The sequence below is a fragment of the Lontra canadensis genome, unplaced genomic scaffold (assembly GCF_010015895.1).
Source record: "Lontra canadensis isolate GAN:19392208 unplaced genomic scaffold, GSC_riverotter_1.0 scaffold110, whole genome shotgun sequence".
Classification (NCBI taxonomy): Eukaryota; Metazoa; Chordata; class Mammalia; order Carnivora; family Mustelidae; genus Lontra; species Lontra canadensis.
The window spans coordinates 1555169-1575465 of NW_022631104.1; the positions used below are offsets into that span (position 1 = coordinate 1555169).

The window sequence follows — 20297 nt, forward strand, 5'->3', positions numbered from 1 at the left end:
GCCCAGGCCCCGCCCCCGCGTGCGCGGCGCGCCGGCTCCGCCTCCGGCTCCAGTCGGCGCGTCTCTCCTCAGCGCCCGCAGGGCGTTCTAGAACCCGCCGCGCTGCCGCCTCAGGTGCCTGGGCCGGCAACGGGCGGCGGCGCCGGCCGGTCCGCTGCCCGGTCCCCTGCCCGGTAGGCCGGCCGCCGCCTCAGCCTGGGTGCCGTCTCGGGCCCGGGCCCCCCTCCCCACAGGCCGGGCCTCCGCTCACCGCCGCGCATCCCCTCCCACCCCGCCCCCCCACCCCCTCCGGCCCCCGGCCAGCCCTGGTCGCTCAGGCCCGCTGCGGGGTGCTGTCCTACTCCCTTGGGCTACACGCGCCCCGGAGAGCGGCGGCGCCCGCTGAGACCCCTGAGCTCAGCTTCCCGCTGGGGCGCGGACGCCTGCTCGGACCCCTCCGCGGCGCCCTGCTTTGCTCTTCCTGCGCGCCGCACCCCTGCCCGCTCTTCCCGGTGCGCGGGGCCCCTGCCCCGCTCGCCCCCACTCTGCCCGGTCCCCCGCGGCGCGAGCCTCGCACCTGACGTGCCGGCCGCCCTCGGTCGCCTCGCTGCCGCACTGCCGGTTCCGCGCCGACGCCCGGCTCCTTCCGTCAGTCCGGCCGTCCCCGCCGTCCCCGCCGTCCCCGGACCTCGCTCGCTCGGGAGGGCCCATGGCCCGGCCATCTCTGGGCGTCCGACCCCTTCCGCGGTCTCCGCGCCGCGTGCACGCTCTGCCCCAGATCGCGCGCGGCGCCCCCGACGCCCCAGGACCCTCCCCCTCTCATCCTGCCGCAGACCCTCCTCCCGCCCTCGACGGCTTCACGGCCGCCTCCGCCCCGCCGGGCGGTGCGCGACGACTGTTTCCCGCGATGCTGCCGGCACCGGCGAGGAGACCTGGCCCGGCCACGCGTCCGGCCGTGCGGGATGACGGACACAAGCTCATCCCCTTTGCCAAGTGAGTCGTCCCCACCCCGTGGGGAGGGGATGGAGGGAGGTGCGCACCCGGCGTCCCCCCCCCCCCTGCCGGAGCGCGACGAGGGACTCGGGGCTCGAAGCCTGGTCTCCGCAGGCGCACGACGCTCTCGGCTGTCCCGCCGACGGGTCCCGTCCCGAACGGTGGTGTCCCGGCTGCGATGTCAAGCCCGGCCCCCGGGTTAGAAAGACGCGGGACGGATGGACGGAGCTGGCCTTTGGGCGGAGGAGACAGCACGTCCCAACACGAGTGTGACTTCCCTTAGAGTGTCAGGAGAGACGAAGTAGTGACCTGTGCTGGAAACCGAGGCGCTCTGCAGACACTTGGACGGGGCGGCTGCGGAAGGTGGCTCTGGTGACCGGAGTCTGAACTCGGTTCTGAAGATGGGAATCAGCCGGTCTGACAAGAGCCCAGGCCGGGGCGAGGGGAGAAGAAGGAATGGGGGGGGGGGCACGAAAGAGAGAGGAGCAGGATCTTGTAGGACCGGGAAGCCCGCCAGCGAGACTGAAACTGGGTGACCCAGGGAAGAGTAGAGAGCGGCGTCGGCATTTGGGGCCGGCGTCGGCATTTGGGGCCAGCCAGCGTCTGCAGGACCTCCCAGGCCACCAGGAAAGGTCCAGGTTTCATGCTAAGGACAGTGGAAGTCAGTGGAAGGGTCTCAGCACGGAGATGACACAAGCAGAGCTTTTTCCTTCCTCCCCGATTTCTTTGTTGTGAAAAATGTCAAAAAGCAAAGTAGAGAAACACACGTCCTGGAGCCAGGGTCCGAGTTCTGGGAGCTTCCGACATCACGGTTCCGGGCACGATCTGCTCATCTGTGCCACCATCTAGCCGCCTCCCACTCGGCTTACTCTGAAGTAAACCTCCACCCGTCCGTCATTTCACACGACCGTGGTTAAAGGGTTACTCACACTGCTAGGGGCAGCAGACATGATTGCCGGGTGAGGACGGGAGCAGGGGGAGCCCCTTGCCCTAATAGTCCGGGCTGGGGCAGATGAGCCAGAATAGCGGTGGAGGAAGCAGAATGGGCGAGGAGCGCTCAAATCAGATGTATTTTACTTTACTTTATTGTATATTTCATCTTTCTGAAATTTAAATGAAACTTTTTACAATTTTTATCTATTCATTTATTTTTTGAGTAGCTCCACACCCAACATGGGGCTTGAACTCACAACTCTGACATCACGCATCACATGCTGTACCTACTGAGCCAGCTGAGCTCCCCCTCCTTTTTTCTACTTAAATGAAACTTTACTTTTTAATTATTTTATTTTATTGAAGATTTTATTTATTTATTTGACAGAGAGCACAAGCAGGGGGAGTGGCAGGTGGAGGGAGAGGGAGAAAAGCAGGCTCCCTGCTGAACAAGGAACCCAATGTGGGACTCAGTCCTGGGACCCTGGGATCATGACACAGGCTGAAGGCAGAGGCTTCACTGACCAAGCCATCCAGGCGCCCTAAATTTTTTTATTTTTAATTAAAATCTGGGTGTATTTTAGATGTAGAACTGACACGACTTGCTGATGAACTGAATATGGGAGCTGAGGGAAAGTGAGGCAAACCAGGTTTGTGGGCTTCAGCATCTGGCCATCTGGGGTGCCTTCCCGGGAGGTGGGGCAGGCTGGGGGGAGATGTGCGTGCAAGTCTGGAGTCCAGGGGAGGACACGGACTTGGGGTATTGTTAGCACATCGGTAGTACGTAAAATCATGGGCCTGGGTGAGGTCCCATAAGGAGAGATGGAGATGAGAAGACAGAGGGTCCAGGCCAAGCCCTAGGACACTCCCCTGGGGAGCAGAAGACCAGCTGGCATCCATTCTGGGGACTTCGGAAGTGCTGAGCCCTGTTCTCACACCCCTTGCTACCCAGAAGGAGAGCAGTTTCTGTGAGTTAGGGGACACAAAGCAGAAGCGAACAAGGGTTCTACTGGAGGGAACCTGCCCCGTCACGTCAGCTGAGCGCTGGGGCCTTCCTCTTTAACAGCGAAACGTGATGTTCTCTGGTTGGGGTACTTAGATGTTTGAGATTGGGCGAGATCCAGGCTCCAAGACTGCCAGTCTCATCTCGCAAATCAGATCTCACCACCTCCTCTGCTGCAGTGGCTAGGAGAGCATGTGGCCGGAGGGGCCCAGGCAGCCGTGCGGCCCCATGGAAAGGCGGGACCCCTGAATCCCCGAATTGAGTGGACGCTGTGAGGGGTGAGCTGAGCCAGCCCCGAGCCTCCCTTTTCCTCCTTTCAGGTGTTCCAGGGTGGTCCGCCGATCGGCACCCCCCGGCTTGTCTTCCCAGAGCCCCAGACTGATGCCTCAGCGATACGGAGACCTCTTCTGGGAGAACCTTAGCCAAAAGCCCAGGTGGGCAGACACAGAAAAGAAAAGGAGGAAGTAAGGCTGTAGAGTTTTGCACTAAGCCTTACAGCAATGAGCCCTTGTCTGGGGACGGCTGGCCCACTGGCCGATGGCCACCATAGCTCCTACTGCCAGGTGGACACGTGGTTGGGAGAGCGGTCAGAGAAACAATACAGATGGGGGTGTCCTCTGCACATAGCTCCCCTTTTGTGGCTTTCAGCCCCAGCTGGATGGAAGAACAGTACACCCCACCCCTGCAGGTATGACAAACGTTGTGCCCTTAAACGATCCTTGATTTAAATTGTACCCACTGCCATCCTATCCTCAGCCGACCTTACCACCTCTTCTCTCTGCTGTCCCCCAACCAGTGCACGGACCACGCCGTCCTTTCTTTGCATTAGTCCCCGTTTCCACAGTCTGGGCTTCCCAAGACCCCGACTCCCTGTTTCAGTCCAAGCCCTCCCTTGAGAGGCCCAGTTCTGCCCTCTAGCCCCTTTCCCCCCATTCTTGGGCACAGAGAGCCACTGGATGCTCCCAGCCTGGCCTGTACCCCCCTGAGGGGCTCCCACCACCGGAGCTGCTTTGCAGAAGAAAGAGAAGGAGGCCCCCTTTGGCAGGAATGCAGCAGGGACCTGGGGGCATCCCAGCCCGGGTGAGGGCAGTCGCTTATCACCTGGAGGATCTAAGGAGGCGACAGAGACTCATCAATGAGTAAGGAGAGAGACATCTGGGGCTCTGGGAGCCCAGCAGGGCTTGGGGGCAGGAGGGTTTGAACTAAGGAAGGAGTTGAGAGCCTTAAGGAATTGGAAGCTGTACAAACAGGGAGGGACCTGGGGGAGGAGGATAAGCCACAGGAGCCCCAAGGAGTGGAAATGGGTCACCAAAGACAGGAAAGGCGTCCACGTAACTGGATGGTAGTGGGCAGCCACAGGTCACCTGTGAGTCCCTGGACGCAGGGTGCTCCCATCCGAGGGGAGCAGGAAGCTGGGGGTGGAGGAGGGGAAGTCCAGTGGTAACATCCCTGGGTCACAGCAGGAAGTATTTCTAGGGCAGAGGGCTGAAGAGTAGAGACACAGGAAGCCTGGCCTCCAGGCACCTCGTTCCCAAGCCTCATGTCCCCACAGACGGAAAAATGCCCAGTGGGGCAGCTCTGGGGCTGCATCTGAGCCCCTGGCTCTTGCCCATGACCGCGGTGGAGTCCCCAGAGCCACCCAATACCGGGGTCTGGAAGAGGAGAGGGCTGCCTATCCACAGGAAGATGGCCACCCTCTCACCAGTGGCCAGCCCCAGGTCTGGCGGAGGGACCTGGTGGGGTGGAGGAGGGGGGAGGGGGCTGTCTGGTCTTGCGTGGAGGGACATGGGAGCGAGGAGCCCCAGGTTAGGTGGCTGGCCTGGAGAGGAACAAAGCACAGAGGGGCCGGGGTGCCTGGGCTTGGGGGCTAGAAAACCCGGAGAGACAGCCTTTCCCATTCTCAACCTTACAGCTGCTCTGGTCTCCCTGGAGCCCCCTGGCCCAGGGCGGGTCTTGCTTCCCCAGGCGGCTGGGCTCCCTGGCCTCCTACAGCGCTGTCCGGGCTAGCAGGACGCTCCTCTGCAAGCCCTGGGGGATGGAGGTGCGGTCTGAGGAGTGATGACTGACGCCGTGCCCCCGCTGCCCCCCGCTGCCCCCGCCCCGCGGGCCCCAGGCTGGCTGCGGCCCTGGAGCTCCCGACTTGTGACAGCAAGGCGTTCCCCCTCCTTAGCGTCTCCCAGCTGCCCCCACCCCCAGCCCCCTCGGCCTCTCTGGTCAACCCGCCCCTCGCGGGTCTTCCCGGGGCCGACTGCCCGCCCCCAGCCCCCAGGCCGGATCCCGGGCCCTGTGCCCCCTCCTCTGTTCTGGCATTAAAAAGAAAGCGAGTCGAGCCCGGAGTGTCTCTCTGCCCGGGGAGCAGTGATGGAGAGGCTCGCGGGGAGGGAGGCCGCCGTCCGTTCCTCCAGGACGCAGCTAAAGTGAAGTCGGGCTGGGTCCCTCCGAGCCCCGGGGTCCCCGACACCCCGGGACCCCGGAAGCCTGCCCCCGGCGCGCCGCCCCGCCCCCCCGCGGCCGCCGCCCCGGGCTGCCCGGCTGCACCCGCCCCCCCGCAATCCCCTTAACGGAGAGGCCCCGCCCCGTGCGCAGTGACGTCGGACGCTGCTGTCAGCAGGCGCGGGGGGGGGGGTCGGTGTGGGTTAGAATGGCCGCTGCCGCCGTCACCCGCGGGACCCCGGGAGGTAAGAGCCGGGGCCTCTCGCCCGCCTCTCCGCCCCCGCGCCAGGGGGCGCCGCTCCCGGCCCGGCCGCGGGCGCGCGGCGCGGGGACCCCCGCCCCTCCTCGGGGCTCGCCCCCACGCCGGCTCCCGTCCTCCTCCCCCGCGGCAGGGGGCGCCGCAACGCGCAGGGCCCCGCGGCGGACCTGCGGCGCCCGCACCGCCCGGGGACCCCGCGCCCCGGGCCCCGGCGCGGTCCTGGACGCCGCGCGCCCGTGGGCTCCGTCCCGCGGCGTCTCCGGAGCGCCGCTGCGTGCGTGCGGTCGGCGGACCCTCGCACGTCGGGGCTTCTCCGGGGACCCCCGCCCGGCCGCTCCGCAGCCTGGCAGCCTGCCGGGCCGGGACTGCGCACCTGCGCCCTGGGGCGGAGTCCTGACCCCGACCCGGCTGCCCTGCACGCAGCTCGAGCGGACGGGCCTTCTCCCCCCCCGCCCCACCGCGGACACCTGGCAGAGCCCGGCGCCCGGAGCCCGCGCGGAGAGCATCCTCCAGCTCCCATCTGCTCCCGCGGGAGGGTGGGGGCTCGGGCTGGAGCCGGAGTGTGGATGGGGTACGCTGGGCCCGGAGTCGGGGGAAGCGGAGGCGTTTGGGCAGAGCGCTGGTGGGGGAGGGGTGCGGAGGGCCGTGAGCCTCCGGTGGAGGATGGGTTGTCCTGGGGGTGGAAAGCCGGGACCTGGGTACCCGGCCGGGCTTCGGCCCGGCCGTGACCAACCTGGAGGACAGGGAGGAGGTTGCGACCAGTCGTCAGATCTGCCCTTCCCTCAGCAAATATCAAATTGAGGAGGAACCCAGGGTGTGTCTTGTAAGGCCCGGCCCTCCTGCCCTCCCCACAGCATCCAGGCTCCCCTTTGCTGACCCAATCTCCAAAGACCAGGTACCCGAGTGCCAGCCCCCCGCCCCCCGCCCGGACCCCACCGTAGCCCCAAGGTCTCCGAGAGTCCCTGGTGTAGGGCCTGGGACGCGCCAGCCCCGCCCCCCCCCCCCCCCCCCCGCCCCGCACCGGTCTCTTCCTGATGACTGTCGGCAGTGTCCCTGGTGTCTCCCCACTGGTGCTGGCTCCTGGCACCTGGGCCTGGGTTCTCCCTCTCCTCCATGCTCAGCTCTACTCACATCTCAGTCTGACCCCTTCCCCCTGCCTCCTCATCTTTCTCGGACATCACAACCCAGTTTTTCCCCCTTTTCCCAGTTCAGTCTTCTTATCCTGGGTGGGGGGGGGGGGGGGCTTATGCCATGACCTTGTTCTCTCCCTTCCCAGCACAGACTCCCCCTCCCCCCGGCCCCTCAGGCCGGGGGTGACCTTGCCCCCTGGAGCCCTCACCATGAATACCAAGGACACCACCGAGGTTGCCGGTGAGTTCACAGCCTAGGTTCTCAGCCCTTCTTTCTTCCGGCTATGGTGATCTTCAAATTCTTGGGTCCCTGCTCTCCTTGTCCTGGTTCCAGATCCTTCCCTCCAACCCCCGCCCCACCCTATGCTTTGGATTCAGCCCTTTGCCCTGGGCTGCCTAGGGTGTCACTGCGTTCTCCCGTCTGGTTGTCTCTAGAGAACAGCCACCGCCTGAAGATCTTTCTCCCCAAGAAGCTGCTGGAGTGTCTTCCTCGCTGTCCACTGCTGCCTCCCGAGCGGCTTCGCTGGAATACAAATGAGGTTTTCCAGGGAGCCTTGGGGCATAGGGCCTGGCAACGTGCGCTGGAGGAGGGTGAATGGGGGTCTTCCTAAGTGCAGAGAGTTGCCCTAAGCTCCTTGGGGGTCACGGAAGGGGTATAGGGACCTCATCTTGTAGGCACTCACTGGCACATCTGCCTGGGTCAAAGTGATAGCAGGCAGCAAAAGAATACTTTTCCCAAGCTGAGTGCTGTGCTAAGTCCCCAACCTAAGTCCTTCAGCGACCCTGTGGAGCAGACCTTGTTGCTCCCCCTGTGCTGGCAGGAGGAAACGGTCTCCCTCGTGGGGTTCAGTGAAGTCTGCAGTCTCTGCTTTTGACCACCACTGAGGCTGGCTCCTTACGGAGGCACGGTCTTCGTGCTACACACCTTCCGTGCGCCCCCGACACACACACACACACACACACACACACACACACAAACACACACGATGCTTCGTGTGTCCTAGGCGCTCAGTCATCATCGGCTGGAGTATTTTGTTAGATGAGAACTGTCAGCAAGAGGGCACGTGTGGGTGTGATTGTTGCAGATGTAGGAAGGGCCAGGGCAGGGAGCAGGGCTCGGTGGAGATCCGGGAAGGGATGTGGTCCATGGGATGACTAGGGTGTCCAGGCTCAGAGAAATGAGTGCAGGGCATTCAGGTCTGGGGGACATGAACACTCAGGAGCTCGCGGCTCAGGGCACGATCAGAGAAGAATCCGCGACTGGTCTGGCAGGCAGAATAAGGGTAAATGGTGGGAGCGGGTGCTGGCTTTGTCCCTGGTTTGGTAGAAGCTTGGACTCAGGCTGAGGAATTCGGAATTCCTAGCAGTGTCAAGCCACTGAGGTTTTCTGAACCAGGAAGTGGCACAAAAATGGGATTTGGAAAGCAAAATCAAATGCATGGAGGATGGAGGGTTTGGACGGCTGCGGTTGAGAGGGAGGAAGGAGAGATTAGACTCAGGTTTGAGATGGAGCCTGGGACCCAGGAGGGCAGCAGTCCTCGCTGGGAGCCTCCACGAGCCCCTGGAGCTCAGAGGAGTGGAGGGACCTGCCCCAGCCTCTATGCGGGGACCCCCAGCTGAACGCCCCTCGTCCTACAGGAGATCGCATCCTACTTGATCACCTTTGAGAAGCATGACGAATGGCTGTCCTGTGCCCCAAAGACAAGGTGAGTGGGTCTGTGAAGGCGGGTGGTGGCCGGCCCGGGATTCCCGCCGCGGGACTCAGGCCAGCCCTCCCCTCGCCAGGCCTCGGAACGGCTCCATCATCCTGTACAATCGCAAGAAGGTGAAGTACCGTAAGGATGGCTACCTGTGGAAGAAGCGGAGGGATGGGAAGACCACGCGCGAGGACCACATGAAGCTGAAGGTCCAGGGCATGGAGGTGAGGCGGGTGTGCAGCGGCAGCTGGGCTGCTCTCCTCCGTCCTCAGCGGGGCTCCGGCCCCCCTCCTCCCACCCTCCGGGCCGCTCCTCCCTTCTCACTCCCGGGGCTCAGCCCCGGGGGTGCCTCAGCCATGCGCTGCCTCCCTCTGACCAGCCAGCTCTCCGGGACTTGGGCTCCCCCGGGGGCCGCCCAGGCCCGTTTCCCTCAGGGGTTCAAGTGCTGAACCTCTGAGCACAGGGGTTTCACTGCTCCTGGTCTCCAGTGTGCCCTCGCCCTGCTCTCTGACCTCACGACAGTCCCTCCCACCTGTCCGGTCGGCCCGCCTTGTAAGGCCCTGGCCCCACTCTTCCTTCCTCTCAACCCCAGCCGAGTGCCGAGATGGGGAGGGTGTGTGTGGCGTGCAGGTGGGGGTGGCGAGGGTGGAAGAGGCGCTGGTGGAAAGATGGGGCTTCCTGCAAAGGGACGGAACAGAGGAAGAGTCGGGGAGCAGACGGGCCCTCCCCCCACCCCAGCCTGTCTCCTGGCAGTGTCTCTATGGCTGCTACGTTCACTCTTCCATCGTCCCCACATTCCATCGGCGCTGCTACTGGCTGCTGCAGGTGAGGGGGGCTGGGGGCTGGGAGATGGGCTGAGGGCCACTGGGTTCTGAGTGGGAGGAGGAGCCCGGGAAATGGAGGGGGGGTTGCTGGAGGATGGAGGGCGCAGGGCCTGGGGGGTGGGGGGAGCTGCCTGGGAAGAGAGCCGGAACCCCACCGTGCCCCGTGTGTGCCCCTGTGCTCCAGAACCCTGACATAGTGCTTGTGCACTACCTGAACGTCCCGGCCCTGGAGGACTGCGGGAAGGGCTGCAGCCCCATCTTCTGTTCCATCAGCAGCGACCGGCGAGAGTGGCTGAAGTGGTCCCGGGAGGAGCTGCTGGGGCAGCTGAAGCCCATGTGTAAGGGTCTCCCAGGGGGTGTGGAGGGGGGGCGGGGGCGGGCCCCTGGGGGCAGAAGGGCTCTGTACCCAGCAGCGTGGGGTGAGTGGCTCCCTTGAGCTGGGGGTGCTACCCGGAGGGGACATGAGGATTTCTGGCGTGTCCTGAGGTCTTGCAGTCACGGAGAAGGGCTGGAGGACATTGGTGAGCTGTGGCTGCTCGCCGGAAGTCCCTGGTGCTCGGGTCCCCCAGCACGCCCCCCTTCCCCCCCCCCCCCCCGCCAACGGTCTTCCAGTTCATGGCATCAAGTGGAGCTGTGGGAACGGGACGGAGGAGTTCTCTGTAGAGCAGCTGGTGCAGCAGATCCTGGACACGCACCCCACCAAGCCTGCGCCGCGAACCCATGCCTGCCTGTGCAGCGGGGGCCTCGGTGAGTGACCCCTGACCCTGGGACTGTGCTCCCGCCTGGCTGCAGGGCGCTTCCGGCACCTCAGTCCTGCCAGGATTTGCATGCTGGTTTGTGTGTCTTTTGCATATCTGAGACCAAGGGGCGGGTGCACAGAGGCCTTCCAGTCTGGGCGCACAGGCCTAACCCGGACGCCATCTGCCTGCTGCCCTTTGCAGCTCCCCGCTGCAACAGTCTGAGCGTTGACGCCCAGAGTTAGCTTTATCTCTCGCTGGTACTCCGTTTGCCGTGTGCTTGTGTCCCTCAGGCCTTTACCTGCTTCTCTAACTTCGCCCCCCAGAGCCCCTACTCTCCTGTTTAACTGGGCCGGGCGGGGTGGGGGGTGGGGCGGCAGGGGGAACATGGCGCAACCGCTCCTGCCTCCCAGTGGCCACAGTCGGTAGTACACCTCCCATGCGGGACCCAGTGCCCGGTGGCTGGGTGGAGGCTGCTGGGAAGGGATGGTCCTGGTGGTAGAGAACCATGGTCCTCCCGCCCCTTTCCACTGCAGGTTCCGGAAGCCTGACTCACAAATGCAGCAGCACGAAACACCGCATCATTTCTCCGAAAGTGGAGCCCCGAGCGTTAACCCTGACCTCGGTCCCCCATCCCCCTGAACCCCCTCCGCTGATAGCCCCTCTTCCTCCAGAGCTCCCCAAGGCACATACTTCCCCTTCCTCTTCTTCTTCCTCCTCCTCCTCCTCTGGCTTTGCAGAACCCCTAGAGATCAGACCTAGCCCTCCCACCTCTCGAGGGGGTTCATCGAGAGGGGGCACTGCCATCCTCCTCCTGACGGGACTGGAGCAGCGGACCGGGGGCTTGACGCCCGCCAGGCACTTGGCTCCCCAGGCGGATCCTAGGCCTCCCATGAGCTTGGCTGTGGTTGTAGGCTCGGAGGCCTCTGCCCCGCCGGCTCCTCCCAGCCCTGCCTTTGACCCGGATCGTTTCCTCAACAGCCCCCAGAGGGGCCAGACATACGGAGGGGGGCAGGGGGTAAGCCCAGACTTCCCAGAGGCAGAGGCCGCCCACACCCCCTGCCCTGCCCTAGAGCCTGCTGCTGCCCTGGAGCCCCAGGCAGCTGCTCAGGGTCCCCCTCCTCCGCCAGGAGCAGGTGGGAGAAGAGGAAACCGCTTTTTCATTCAAGATGATGGCAGTGGGGAGGAGCTCAAGGCCCAGGGGGCCACCCCACCCGCACCTTCACCCCCTCCTTCACCCCCTCCTTCACCCGCCCCCCTGGAGCCGGCAGGCAGGGGAAGTAGAGGGGAGGCCTTGTTTGGAGGAGCTGCTGGGGCCAGCGAACTGGAGCCCTTCAGTCTTGCATCATTCCCAGACCTCATGGGGGAGCTCATCAGCGACGAGGCTTCAGGCACCCCTGCCCCAGCCGCCCAGCTCTCTCCTGCTCTTAACACCATCACGGACTTCTCCCCAGAGTGGTCCTACCCGGAGGTGAGCCTTGGGCCCCAGCCCGTCCTCCATCCCGCTCACCAGTGCTGCCACCTGCGTTTCCCTGTCTGCGTGGCGGCTTTGCTCTCATCCCACCTGTCTCTATAGACAGAGCAGAGCGTAGGTGCTTCCCTTGTCTCTCCAGGGAGCCTCTCCCTGCCTCCCGGGCCCCACCCCCCACATGCTGGGTGTGGCCGTGAGTCCCCCAGGTGCCCTCGATGTGGACTTGGGGAAGCCAAAGGTCTGTCCCCTGCAGTGAAGTTCTGCTCTCTGCTGCCCCAGAGAGCTAGAGGAGGAGCCTCGGTGGGAGGACAGTGGGAGCCCAAGGCAAGGGCTTTGGCCCATGACCGCTATCTACCAATCAGCTGGCAGCTTTGGGGGAAGCAGTGAGTTCCCTATTCCTAGCAGGAGTGCTGGGAGGAGGGACCAGGCTAGCTGACCTCACCCTTCTGGGTCCTGCCGCATCCCTGTACCCCAGAATCTAGCACAGGGCCTGCCGCATCGCAGATGCTCCCTCGGGGTCTGAAGTCAGGATAAATGAACGCCCAGCCGAGCTCCAGTCACAGGACTCTGGGCTTTGTCTCTGCAGGGTGGCGTCAAGGTGCTCATCACAGGCCCCTGGACAGAGGCTGCCGAGCACTACTCCTGTGTCTTCGATCACATCGCTGTGCCGGCCTCGCTTGTCCAGCCCGGGGTCTTACGCTGCTACTGTCCTGGTACGGGGGTGGGGACTGCCCGGGGGAGGGGCTGACTCACGAGCAGGGGAGCCCCGTGCTCCCCCACAGGCACAGGAATCGGCTGTGTGTCAGAAGTCTAGGCTCTGGCGTAAGCAGTCTAGTCCTGAGCAGACTGTCAGTCTTGGAGAAATCTTTCTCAGGTCCAGGGCCGACCTCCCGGGAGGTCAGCCATTTGAGCCGGCGGGCCTCCACTGTCCCTCCAGGCCCTCTGGCTGCTTGGAGTTGGTTTCTAGTTCCAGTGCAGGGAAGTCTCGGAGCATGAGAAGGGAGACACGTTGGTCTCCCTCGATCAGTTTTGGACTAAAGGACATTGTCTCCTAGACCTGGACTGTCCAGTATGGTAGGGTTAGCCACGTGGGCCCATGGAGATTCAGTAGAATGAATGAAAACGTGAGATTCAGCTCCTCCAACACAGCAAACACATATTTTTTTAATAAGATTTTTAAAAAGATTTTATTTATTTATTTGACAGAGATCACAAGTAGGCAGAGAAGCAAGGCAGAGAGAGAGAGGAGGAAGCAGGCTCCCCATGGAGCAGAGAGCCCGATGTAGGGCTCGATCCCAGGACCCTGGGATCATGACCCGAGCCGAAGGCAGAGGCTTCAACCCACTGAGCCACCCAGGCGCCCCCAGCAAACACATATTGAAGGTTCAGTAGCCACATGTGGCTTCATGCTACCCTGCTGGACAGTGCCAATCCAGAACGTTCCCGTCATGGAGGCAAGCTCTGTTGGTCAGCATGGTCTAGAGATCATTGCCAAGGCTCGCCTCTGCCCTTCTGTCCCCGGCTTTGCTCCTTACCTGCACCCAGTAGTCAGTGCAGCTCTGGGGCCGCAGGGACCACCAGAGTGACCGGGGATAGATTGGTTGTCTGGGAGTGTGCCCTATCGTGACAGCCTGGTCCAGGGGTGCATGAAAGGCAGAGGGAGACCAGGGAGGCTGGGTGCTGGAACTCCTCTCAGCCTGCAGTCTGGGGACCAGGGCCTGGTGGTTTCGTCAAGGCCATAGACATGGAGAGCCCAGACACAGCTCTCACTGGACCCTGCTGGTGAGCGGCTGCTTCGCTCTCCCCAATCTTGGTAACAGGCTCATGACCCTGCCCCAGACCTTGGGGGATCCAGCTGCTTCCTAAGCTGGGGCATCTGTGGACCCTCAGCCCCCCAAGGCCTGGGCGTGGACTTAGCTGCAGGGTCTGCAATCCCAGGCACCCCGGGCCCAGCCCGCAGCAGGTGTTAAGTTCTTGAGTGATGGGAAGCCGGCCCCAGGTGGCGCCAAGGCCACGTCAGCCAGGGGCGTCCCTGCCTCCAGCAAGGGTGCAGCAGAGCCGACTGTGAAACAGTCCTGTGTGGCTCTCATGCAGGGCCAGAGAAGTAGCCAGGGAGAGAGCCTGTGTCCCTGACCCTGTCCCCCCCAGCCCATGAGGTGGGGCTGGTGTCTCTGCAGGTGGCAGGCCGGGAGGGGCCCCTTTCCACCTCTGTGCTCTTTGAGTATCGAGCCCGCCGGTTCCTGTCACTGCCAAGTACTCAGCTTGACTGGTTGTCATTGGACGGTAAGTACCCCGTGTGGGGCCCAGCACTGGAGTGGGGCGCACTCCTAGACACCCCAGGACTCCAGCGGCCTTTTCCCAGCTCCTGCTTCATGCTTCTAAAGGGGCAGCCAGTGTCCCTCCCATCCCCTCCCCTGGGAATCCTGGAGCCATCTCTGTCCCAGCTCTTGGCCTGTCCTCTCTGCCCCAAAAATGGGACGGAGCCAGGCCAGGAGGTGGGAGCGGGGACGGGGTCTGGAGCAGTGTGCGTGGGGGTCAGTGTGCACAAGCTTGCACGTGTACTGGGGCACATGATTTCAACTTCCTTTCTGTTTCTGCCTCTGCCTTTGAGGTAGGTGTTTGCAATAAGAAATCTGGGGTAACAAGAAATCTGGGGTAACAGGCACGAAGTAGAAGACTGACCATGTCACTGCCCTGTGATGCTCACCTTTAATACGCTCTAACACGCTTTCCTGTAGAAACACACACGTGTGCACACACGTACTTACACAGAGTCCCACGTGTTCCTGTCCTGGTTCTCCCTCCTGGGGCTCTCTGCACCGTGTCCCCGCGGCCCACGCGTCCAGCCGGGGGTCCCCCTTCTCTGGGTTTCTCTCAGTTGCGCCGCCCCCCTCAGTCACAGGACTGCTTTGCCTCAGGGGCCCTTGCCCCCCGCTGTCTCAGCCTTGGGGGGCCCCTGCCAAAGCCCTGCCCTACCACCCTGTCTCCCCCTGGGGGGTCTCCTCCCTCCCCGCGCTTCCCTGTGCCCCACGCCCTCACCTGCCCCCCTCCTTCCTGGTGCTCGTTTGCCACATCTTCCTCTTCTGTCCCTTCTGCCCTTTACCTCACCGTCCACCCTCTTCCTCGCCATCAGCTCCAGGCCTGAGCCCTTTCTGTCCTGCCTCTCAAGCAGGACATCTCCAACCTCCACCCCGTTGGGTACCTGTATTCCTGTGGCTCTGATCCCCTCCTGCCTCCCCTCCTTGTCCTCACGTGATCTCAGGAGGGAACAGATATGGCTTGGGGTGTGCGTGCGTGCATGCGTTCTTGTGCCCCGGGTGGGGGAGAAAGAGGAGGATGGACATGGCGATCCATCTTTGTCACCTCCAAGCCCTGCCATGCTCTCTCTGGACAGCTGCGGGGGGCCGGGAGGAGGGGGTGGTGCTTCTTAAATCACAAGCCCTGAGCTCACTTGGGCAGTGGACGACAGGAGGGGCCCCGGAATCCTTCAGCGCAGCGCGGGGGACAGAGATCGCTCTGGGGCAGGGAGAGCTGATGGAGGGCTCACCTGGAGGGCTGGGTGTGTGTGCGTGTGAGCGTGTGCACGCGTGAGTGACCTGGGGCAGCTCGGGGTCGCACGCTGGGACCCCTGCCCCGTCTGTGTCTTGAAGAACGGGGTTTTGGTTCCAGATTCCAGTTCCCGGTCGGTGGGTAGCGCTTAAGGTCCTTGTTTTAGGCCTGCATCCTGGCTGGGCTGTACACAGGGTGAGGGGCCCAGGGGCTGTTGTTCTGGTGAAGAAGAAAGACCGTGGTGCCTCGTCTTCACCTCCCGGGTCTAGCCATGGTGGCGTGGGCGTCCCCGCGCCCACCTGCCTCTCAGCCTCCCATACCTCTTCCCCTCAGACAACCAGTTCCGAATGTCCATTCTGGAGCGGCTGGAGCAGATGGAGAAGCGGATGGCGGACATGGCAGCAGCTGGGCAGGCTCCCTGCCGTGGTCCTGACGTGCCTCCGATCCAGGTACCTCCGCAGGGAGGGAGGTCTGGGCGGAAAGCCGAGGAGGGTCCCACTGGAGCAAACGGCTCTGCTGTGGGACTCATTTGTCCCTCCTGTCCCCAGCCTCCTCCTCCCTGACGTCACCCCGTGGCAGAAGCAGCTATTCTGGGCGTCCTGTTGGCATGACAGGCCGTAGACGACAGACTATTTCTGATCCGAAGCGGGTGGGGGAGGGGACAGGGAGCCTGTGGGCCCGGGTCTCTGAGGACGTGGCTGGGCTGTCTGCAGGCATGGCACTGACCGCAGCTGGCGTGAAGGGCACACGCGGGCAAGGCCGTGTGAGGTCCGGCTGCCGCAGCTGCTGGAGGAAGCGAGCCGTGATGTGGGGGACGTCAGGAGCCGGAAGGGGAGGCCTGGGTGGCGGGAGCCTGGACGGGGAGGGGAGAGGACAGGTGGGGGCGGCCGAGGCCATGCCGAGCCAGGGGCCGGATGCTCAGGTCCCTGCCTAAAGGGGTCTTCTCCACAGGATGAAAGCCAGGGGCCTGGCTTCGAGGCTCGGGTGGTGGTCCTGGTAGAGAGCATGATCCCACGGTCCACCCAGAGGGGCCCTGAGTGCCTGGCCCACGGGAGCCCCTTCCGCGGCATGAGCCTCCTACACCTGGCCGCTGCCCAGGGCTACGCACGCCTCATCGAGACGCTGAGCCAGTGGCGGTGAGCGGGGCCGCGGGGAGGCGACCAGGGAGGGCCCAGGCCACCTGGAGCCCCGCTAGGAGGGAGCTGCGGTCACTGTGGTTAGAAGGGCCGGGAGAGGGCTCACACTCCAGGAATTTCAACACTGCGCCCGCCCCCCACGACTTAGGACGCTGAGTGTTGGGGCTTCTCCTGCTCTGTGTCTCTGCAAGCACCCCCTGCCCATCTTGGTGCTTCTGGACAGCATGCTCCCACAGCACCTGCCCTTACCCTGACCGGGCTCCGGTGTCCCTGTCCCAAATCCTCCAGGAGCGTGGGGACAGGGAGTTTGGACTTGGAGCAAGAGGCTGACCCGCTCAACGTGGACCACTTCTCCTGCACCCCGCTGGTGAGCGCATGCGAGCTGCTGCCTGGGGACGGGTCTCACAGGGGAGACCCAGCCAGGGGCCCCAGGCCTCACCTCCTGCTCCCCACCCTCTTGCAGATGTGGGCCTGTGCCCTGGGCCACCTGGAAGCCGCGGTGCTCCTCTTCCGCTGGAACCGGCAGGCGCTGAGCATTCCAGACTCCCTGGGCCGGCTGCCCCTGTCCGTGGCGCACTCCCGGGGTCACGTGCGCCTTGCCCGCTGCCTCGAGGAACTGCAGAGACAGGAAGCTTCAGCCGAGCCCCCACTCGCCCTGTCGCCACCCTCCTCCAGTCCTGACACTGGTGAGACTCGTCCCTGGTCTTCCTAAGAGGAGGCTGCGGGTGGGAGGAGGATGGTCGGGCACCCCCTACCCTGGCTTCCCCCTCCCCTCGCAGGGCTGAGCAGTGTCTCCTCGCCCTCGGAGCTGTCGGAGGGCACCTTCTCCGTCACGTCTGCCTACTCCAGCGCCCCGGATGGTAGTCCTCTGCCGGCCTCCGAGACTGTCCCTGGCCAGCTCTCTGCCGGTGGCCCCGAGGCCCCCCTGTTCCTCATGGACTGTGAAATCAACCCCCACGGGCCAGCCCCCTCCCCGCCTCCTCTTCCAGCAGCCCCAGAAGGTGGGGCTGCCCCTGAGGAAGCAGACGGCCCGCCGGCCGTGGACGTGATCCCGGTACGCCACTGTCTGCGAATGGACGGAGCTGTGAGGGGTGCGGGGTGGTGGGGGGGGGTGTGGCGCAGACACCGAGCATCCCGCAGAGCAGAAGCAGTGTCTGGCTTCAGCTGGGAAGAAGGGGCCGGCTGCCCTTGTTTTGGGGACGGGCACAGGAACCCTTTGCTTAGCACCGCTCAGAGCTTGTGACTCCGAAGTCACAAGGCATCAGAGGTTAAAAATCCTGGGGAGCCGCCCCTCCTGATCCATGAAGACATGGGGTCCTCGGGGATGCTGGGCAGCACGACAGAGAGAGGAGCAGGGAGGGCGGCTTGGGTTGACAGGAGGATCCTGGAGGCTGGCGGCACCTGGGCTGCTCGAACCCAGGATATGCCTGCCCCAGAGAGGCTGCCAAAGTTCCCGACAGCTTCAACAACAGCACAGAGAACCGCGCTGCGTGCGGCCAGAGCAGTGCACAGGGCCATGGAGGGGGCCTCCAGGGCCTGGGGTTGTGGGCCTGGCCAAGCCCGTGGGGAGGGCGTGCTGGGGGGCTGCCCGGAAGCGGGGGGCAGTGGGTAGTCAGCCTGGAAGGCCAGGGGCTCCGTCTGCTCAGTTCCTGCATCCCTGTCTGGAGCAGGGCCTTCCTGTCCTGTTTTCCACGACGTCTCCACACAGAGGGCCGCCATGCACCCACACGGGAGCCCAGGGAGTATAAATGCAAAAATCTGCGAAGTGGGGAGCCGGGACAGCCACCTGCGAGGGCTCAGGCTCTGCTGGCGACGGGAGTGACAAGAGGTGGACATTGGCTACAGCTGTGGCTGGCTGGGAGCACCATTGCAGTGGGGGAGGCTGGGGACTCAGCAGCTTCTCCCTCATGCAGGTGGACATGATCTCACTGGCCAAGCAGATCATCGAAGCAACGCCAGAGCGGATAAAGCGAGAGGACTTCGTGGGGCTGCCCGAGGCCGGAGTGCCCACGAGGGAGCGGACAGGGGCCCTGGGGCTCAGCGAGACCATGTCCTGGCTGGCCAGCTACCTGGAGAATGTGGACCATTTCCCCAACTCAGGCCCCCCCAGGTGACCAGCCCAGGAGAGAGCAGCATCTAGATGTGTCCAGGGCGGATGGGAGCAGGGAAGGAGCCTTTCCTGGAGCCAGAGCTCCACTGCAGCTCAGGCGCCAGGGCCTTTGAGGAGAGACCGAACCGGCTGGGGAGCTCCCAAGTCCCTCTCCACACCGTTGGCCAAGCTCTGCCTTCGCAGTGGTTCCCTCCCCGTAACTTCCCTCCCCGTTTCCCTACAGCGAACTGCCCTTTGAGCGTGGGCGCCCGGCTGTCCCCCCAGCCCCCTCCTGGGCAGAGTTCCTGTCTGCCTCGGCCAGCGGCAAGATGGAGAGTGATTTCGCCCTGCTCACGCTGTCGGATCACGAGCAGCGGGAACTGTACGAGGCCGCACGCGTCATCCAGACGGCCTTCCGAAAGTACAAGGTCAGAGGGCTGGGGGTCCCAGGGTGTGCATGACAGCAGTCCGAGTCGTGGGGAGACTGGGCTCCCGGCCAGTGGCAGGACAGACAGGTCAGGTGAGCACTGGGGTCCCGGTGCTGACTCCCTTGTCTCGCCCCAGGGCCGGAGGCTGAAGGAGCAGCAGGAGGTGGCGGCGGCTGTGATCCAGCGCTGCTACCGGAAGTACAAGCAGGTGAGAGCTGGGTCTCCAGACGGCGCTCCCGCAGGCACCCAGTGCACACGCACCCCCACCCCCACCCCCACCGCGGGGCCCTGCCGAAGCCCTAACTCCCCTTCTCTCTCCACAAGCTGACCTGGATTGCGCTTAAGGTATTAGGCCTGAGGTCTGGGTGTGAGGTTGTCCATGATGATTCAGCTTCCCACGAGTGTGTGGACTAGAAGCTTACAGCAGCTGAACCTGGGGGTGACCCGCAGGGGTTCGGGGCTCTGTTCCTGCAGTTCAGCCCCTGCCCCTCCGTGTCTGCAGTTTGCACTCTATAAGAAGATGACCCAGGCGGCCATCCTGATCCAGAGCAAGTTCCGAAGCTACTACGAACAGAAGCGCTTCCAGCAGAGCCGCCGGGCGGCTGTGCTCATCCAGCAGCACTACCGCTCCTACCGACGTCGGCCCGGGCCTCCCCACCGGCCCACGGGCAGCTTGCCAGCCCGCAACAAGTACGGCCGCCCGCAGCCCTGCACGCCCAGGCCCGCTGCCCCGCGCCCACTCCCAGCCTAGCATCCCGCCCCTGCCTCTCCCTGCTGGGCCCCTGGGGGTGCTGAGCCCAACATCCCTCCCCTGCGTCTCCATCCTGGGTCACAGAGCTGAGGGCGAGGATGCTGGTGTGCCACGGCGCCTCATCCTTTCTTCTGCCACCAGAGGCTCCTTCCTCACCAAGAAGCAGGACCAGGCAGCCCGGAAGATCATGAGATTCCTGCGGCGCTGCCGACACAGGTGCTTCCTTTTCCGGCGGGGTCCCTGGGGCACCTGTACGCCCCCGCGCCAGCCTCCCGGCGGCCCCCCCGCTGCTCTCCTGACTCCTTTCCCTTGTCTCTGCAGGATGAGGGAACTGAAGCAGAACCAGGAGCTGGAAGGGCTCCCCCAGCCCGGACTGGCCACCTGACTGCGCCCTGCCTTCCCCAGCGCTCTGGGGGCCGCTTCTGGCAGTCTCAACAGCGAGAGGCCTCTCCCGGGGAGGGGAGCCCCTGTCGGCAGCTGTCCCCGTCCCTAGGTCTCCCCCATGGGTCGCGACCCCGCTTCCGCGTCCCCCGCCCCGCACATCCGCGCCCCCGCCTCCCAGCATCTCCCGCCGTGACGTCCGGAGCCCCGCCTGCCCCTTCTCCGCGCTCCCCCTCCGCCTGTGCCCGCCTCGGCCCTTCCCGACTTGCCTTATTTATTCGTTGGACGCGTCTCTGAATGTGCCCGCCTCGGCTCCTCCCCCGCCGCGCGCCCCGCCCGACCCCGCGCGTCGGCGCGTCCCCTCCCTCGGCTGCCGGGGGGCCCGGGCCCGGGCCGCGGGGGGCGCGCGGCGGGGTCGCCCGGTGCCCCGCGCGCCCGGGAAAGGGGCCTGTACATACTGTAACATACAGAAGAGAGTGAAGAGTCTATTTAAGGCGCCGCGCG

General features: G+C 64.4%; 2 protein-coding genes and 1 pseudogene across 4 annotated transcripts; 2 read left to right on the forward strand and 1 right to left on the reverse strand.

Annotated features, from left to right (window-relative positions):
• The first annotated feature begins 506 nt into the window (after positions 1–506).
• INCA1 (inhibitor of CDK, cyclin A1 interacting protein 1) lies at positions 507–5176 on the forward strand. Its single transcript, XM_032839975.1, has 6 exons — positions 507–972; positions 3229–3342; positions 3557–3596; positions 3854–4047; positions 4461–4626; positions 4821–5176. The coding sequence occupies exons 1-6, from the start codon at positions 689–691 to the stop codon at positions 4965–4967; spliced, it is 945 nt and encodes a 314-aa protein (XP_032695866.1). The 5' UTR covers positions 507–688; the 3' UTR covers positions 4968–5176.
• A 336-nt stretch (positions 5177–5512) lies between these two features.
• On the reverse strand, positions 5513–6106 carry LOC116856499 (annotated as a pseudogene).
• Positions 6054–19920, forward strand: CAMTA2 (calmodulin binding transcription activator 2). Of its 3 annotated transcripts, XM_032840077.1 has the most exons (23): positions 6055–6171; positions 6877–6971; positions 7166–7269; positions 8369–8436; positions 8516–8651; positions 9181–9252; positions 9436–9589; positions 9864–9998; positions 10525–11459; positions 12046–12172; positions 13608–13742; positions 15342–15457; positions 15960–16144; positions 16433–16511; positions 16608–16830; positions 16924–17198; positions 18058–18254; positions 18478–18661; positions 18798–18869; positions 18986–19006; positions 19164–19351; positions 19554–19628; positions 19734–19920. In XM_032840077.1, exons 1-23 carry the CDS (start codon positions 6167–6169, stop codon positions 19795–19797), a joined length of 3645 nt encoding a protein of 1214 aa, XP_032695968.1. In that variant the 5' UTR covers positions 6055–6166; the 3' UTR covers positions 19798–19920. The 3 variants fall into 3 exon arrangements, with proteins under 3 accessions (XP_032695969.1, XP_032695968.1, XP_032695970.1); XM_032840078.1 differs by lacking the exon at positions 18986–19006 and having other exon boundaries at positions 6054–6171; positions 9166–9252; XM_032840079.1 differs by lacking the exon at positions 18986–19006.
• The last annotated feature ends 377 nt before the right edge of the window (positions 19921–20297 follow it).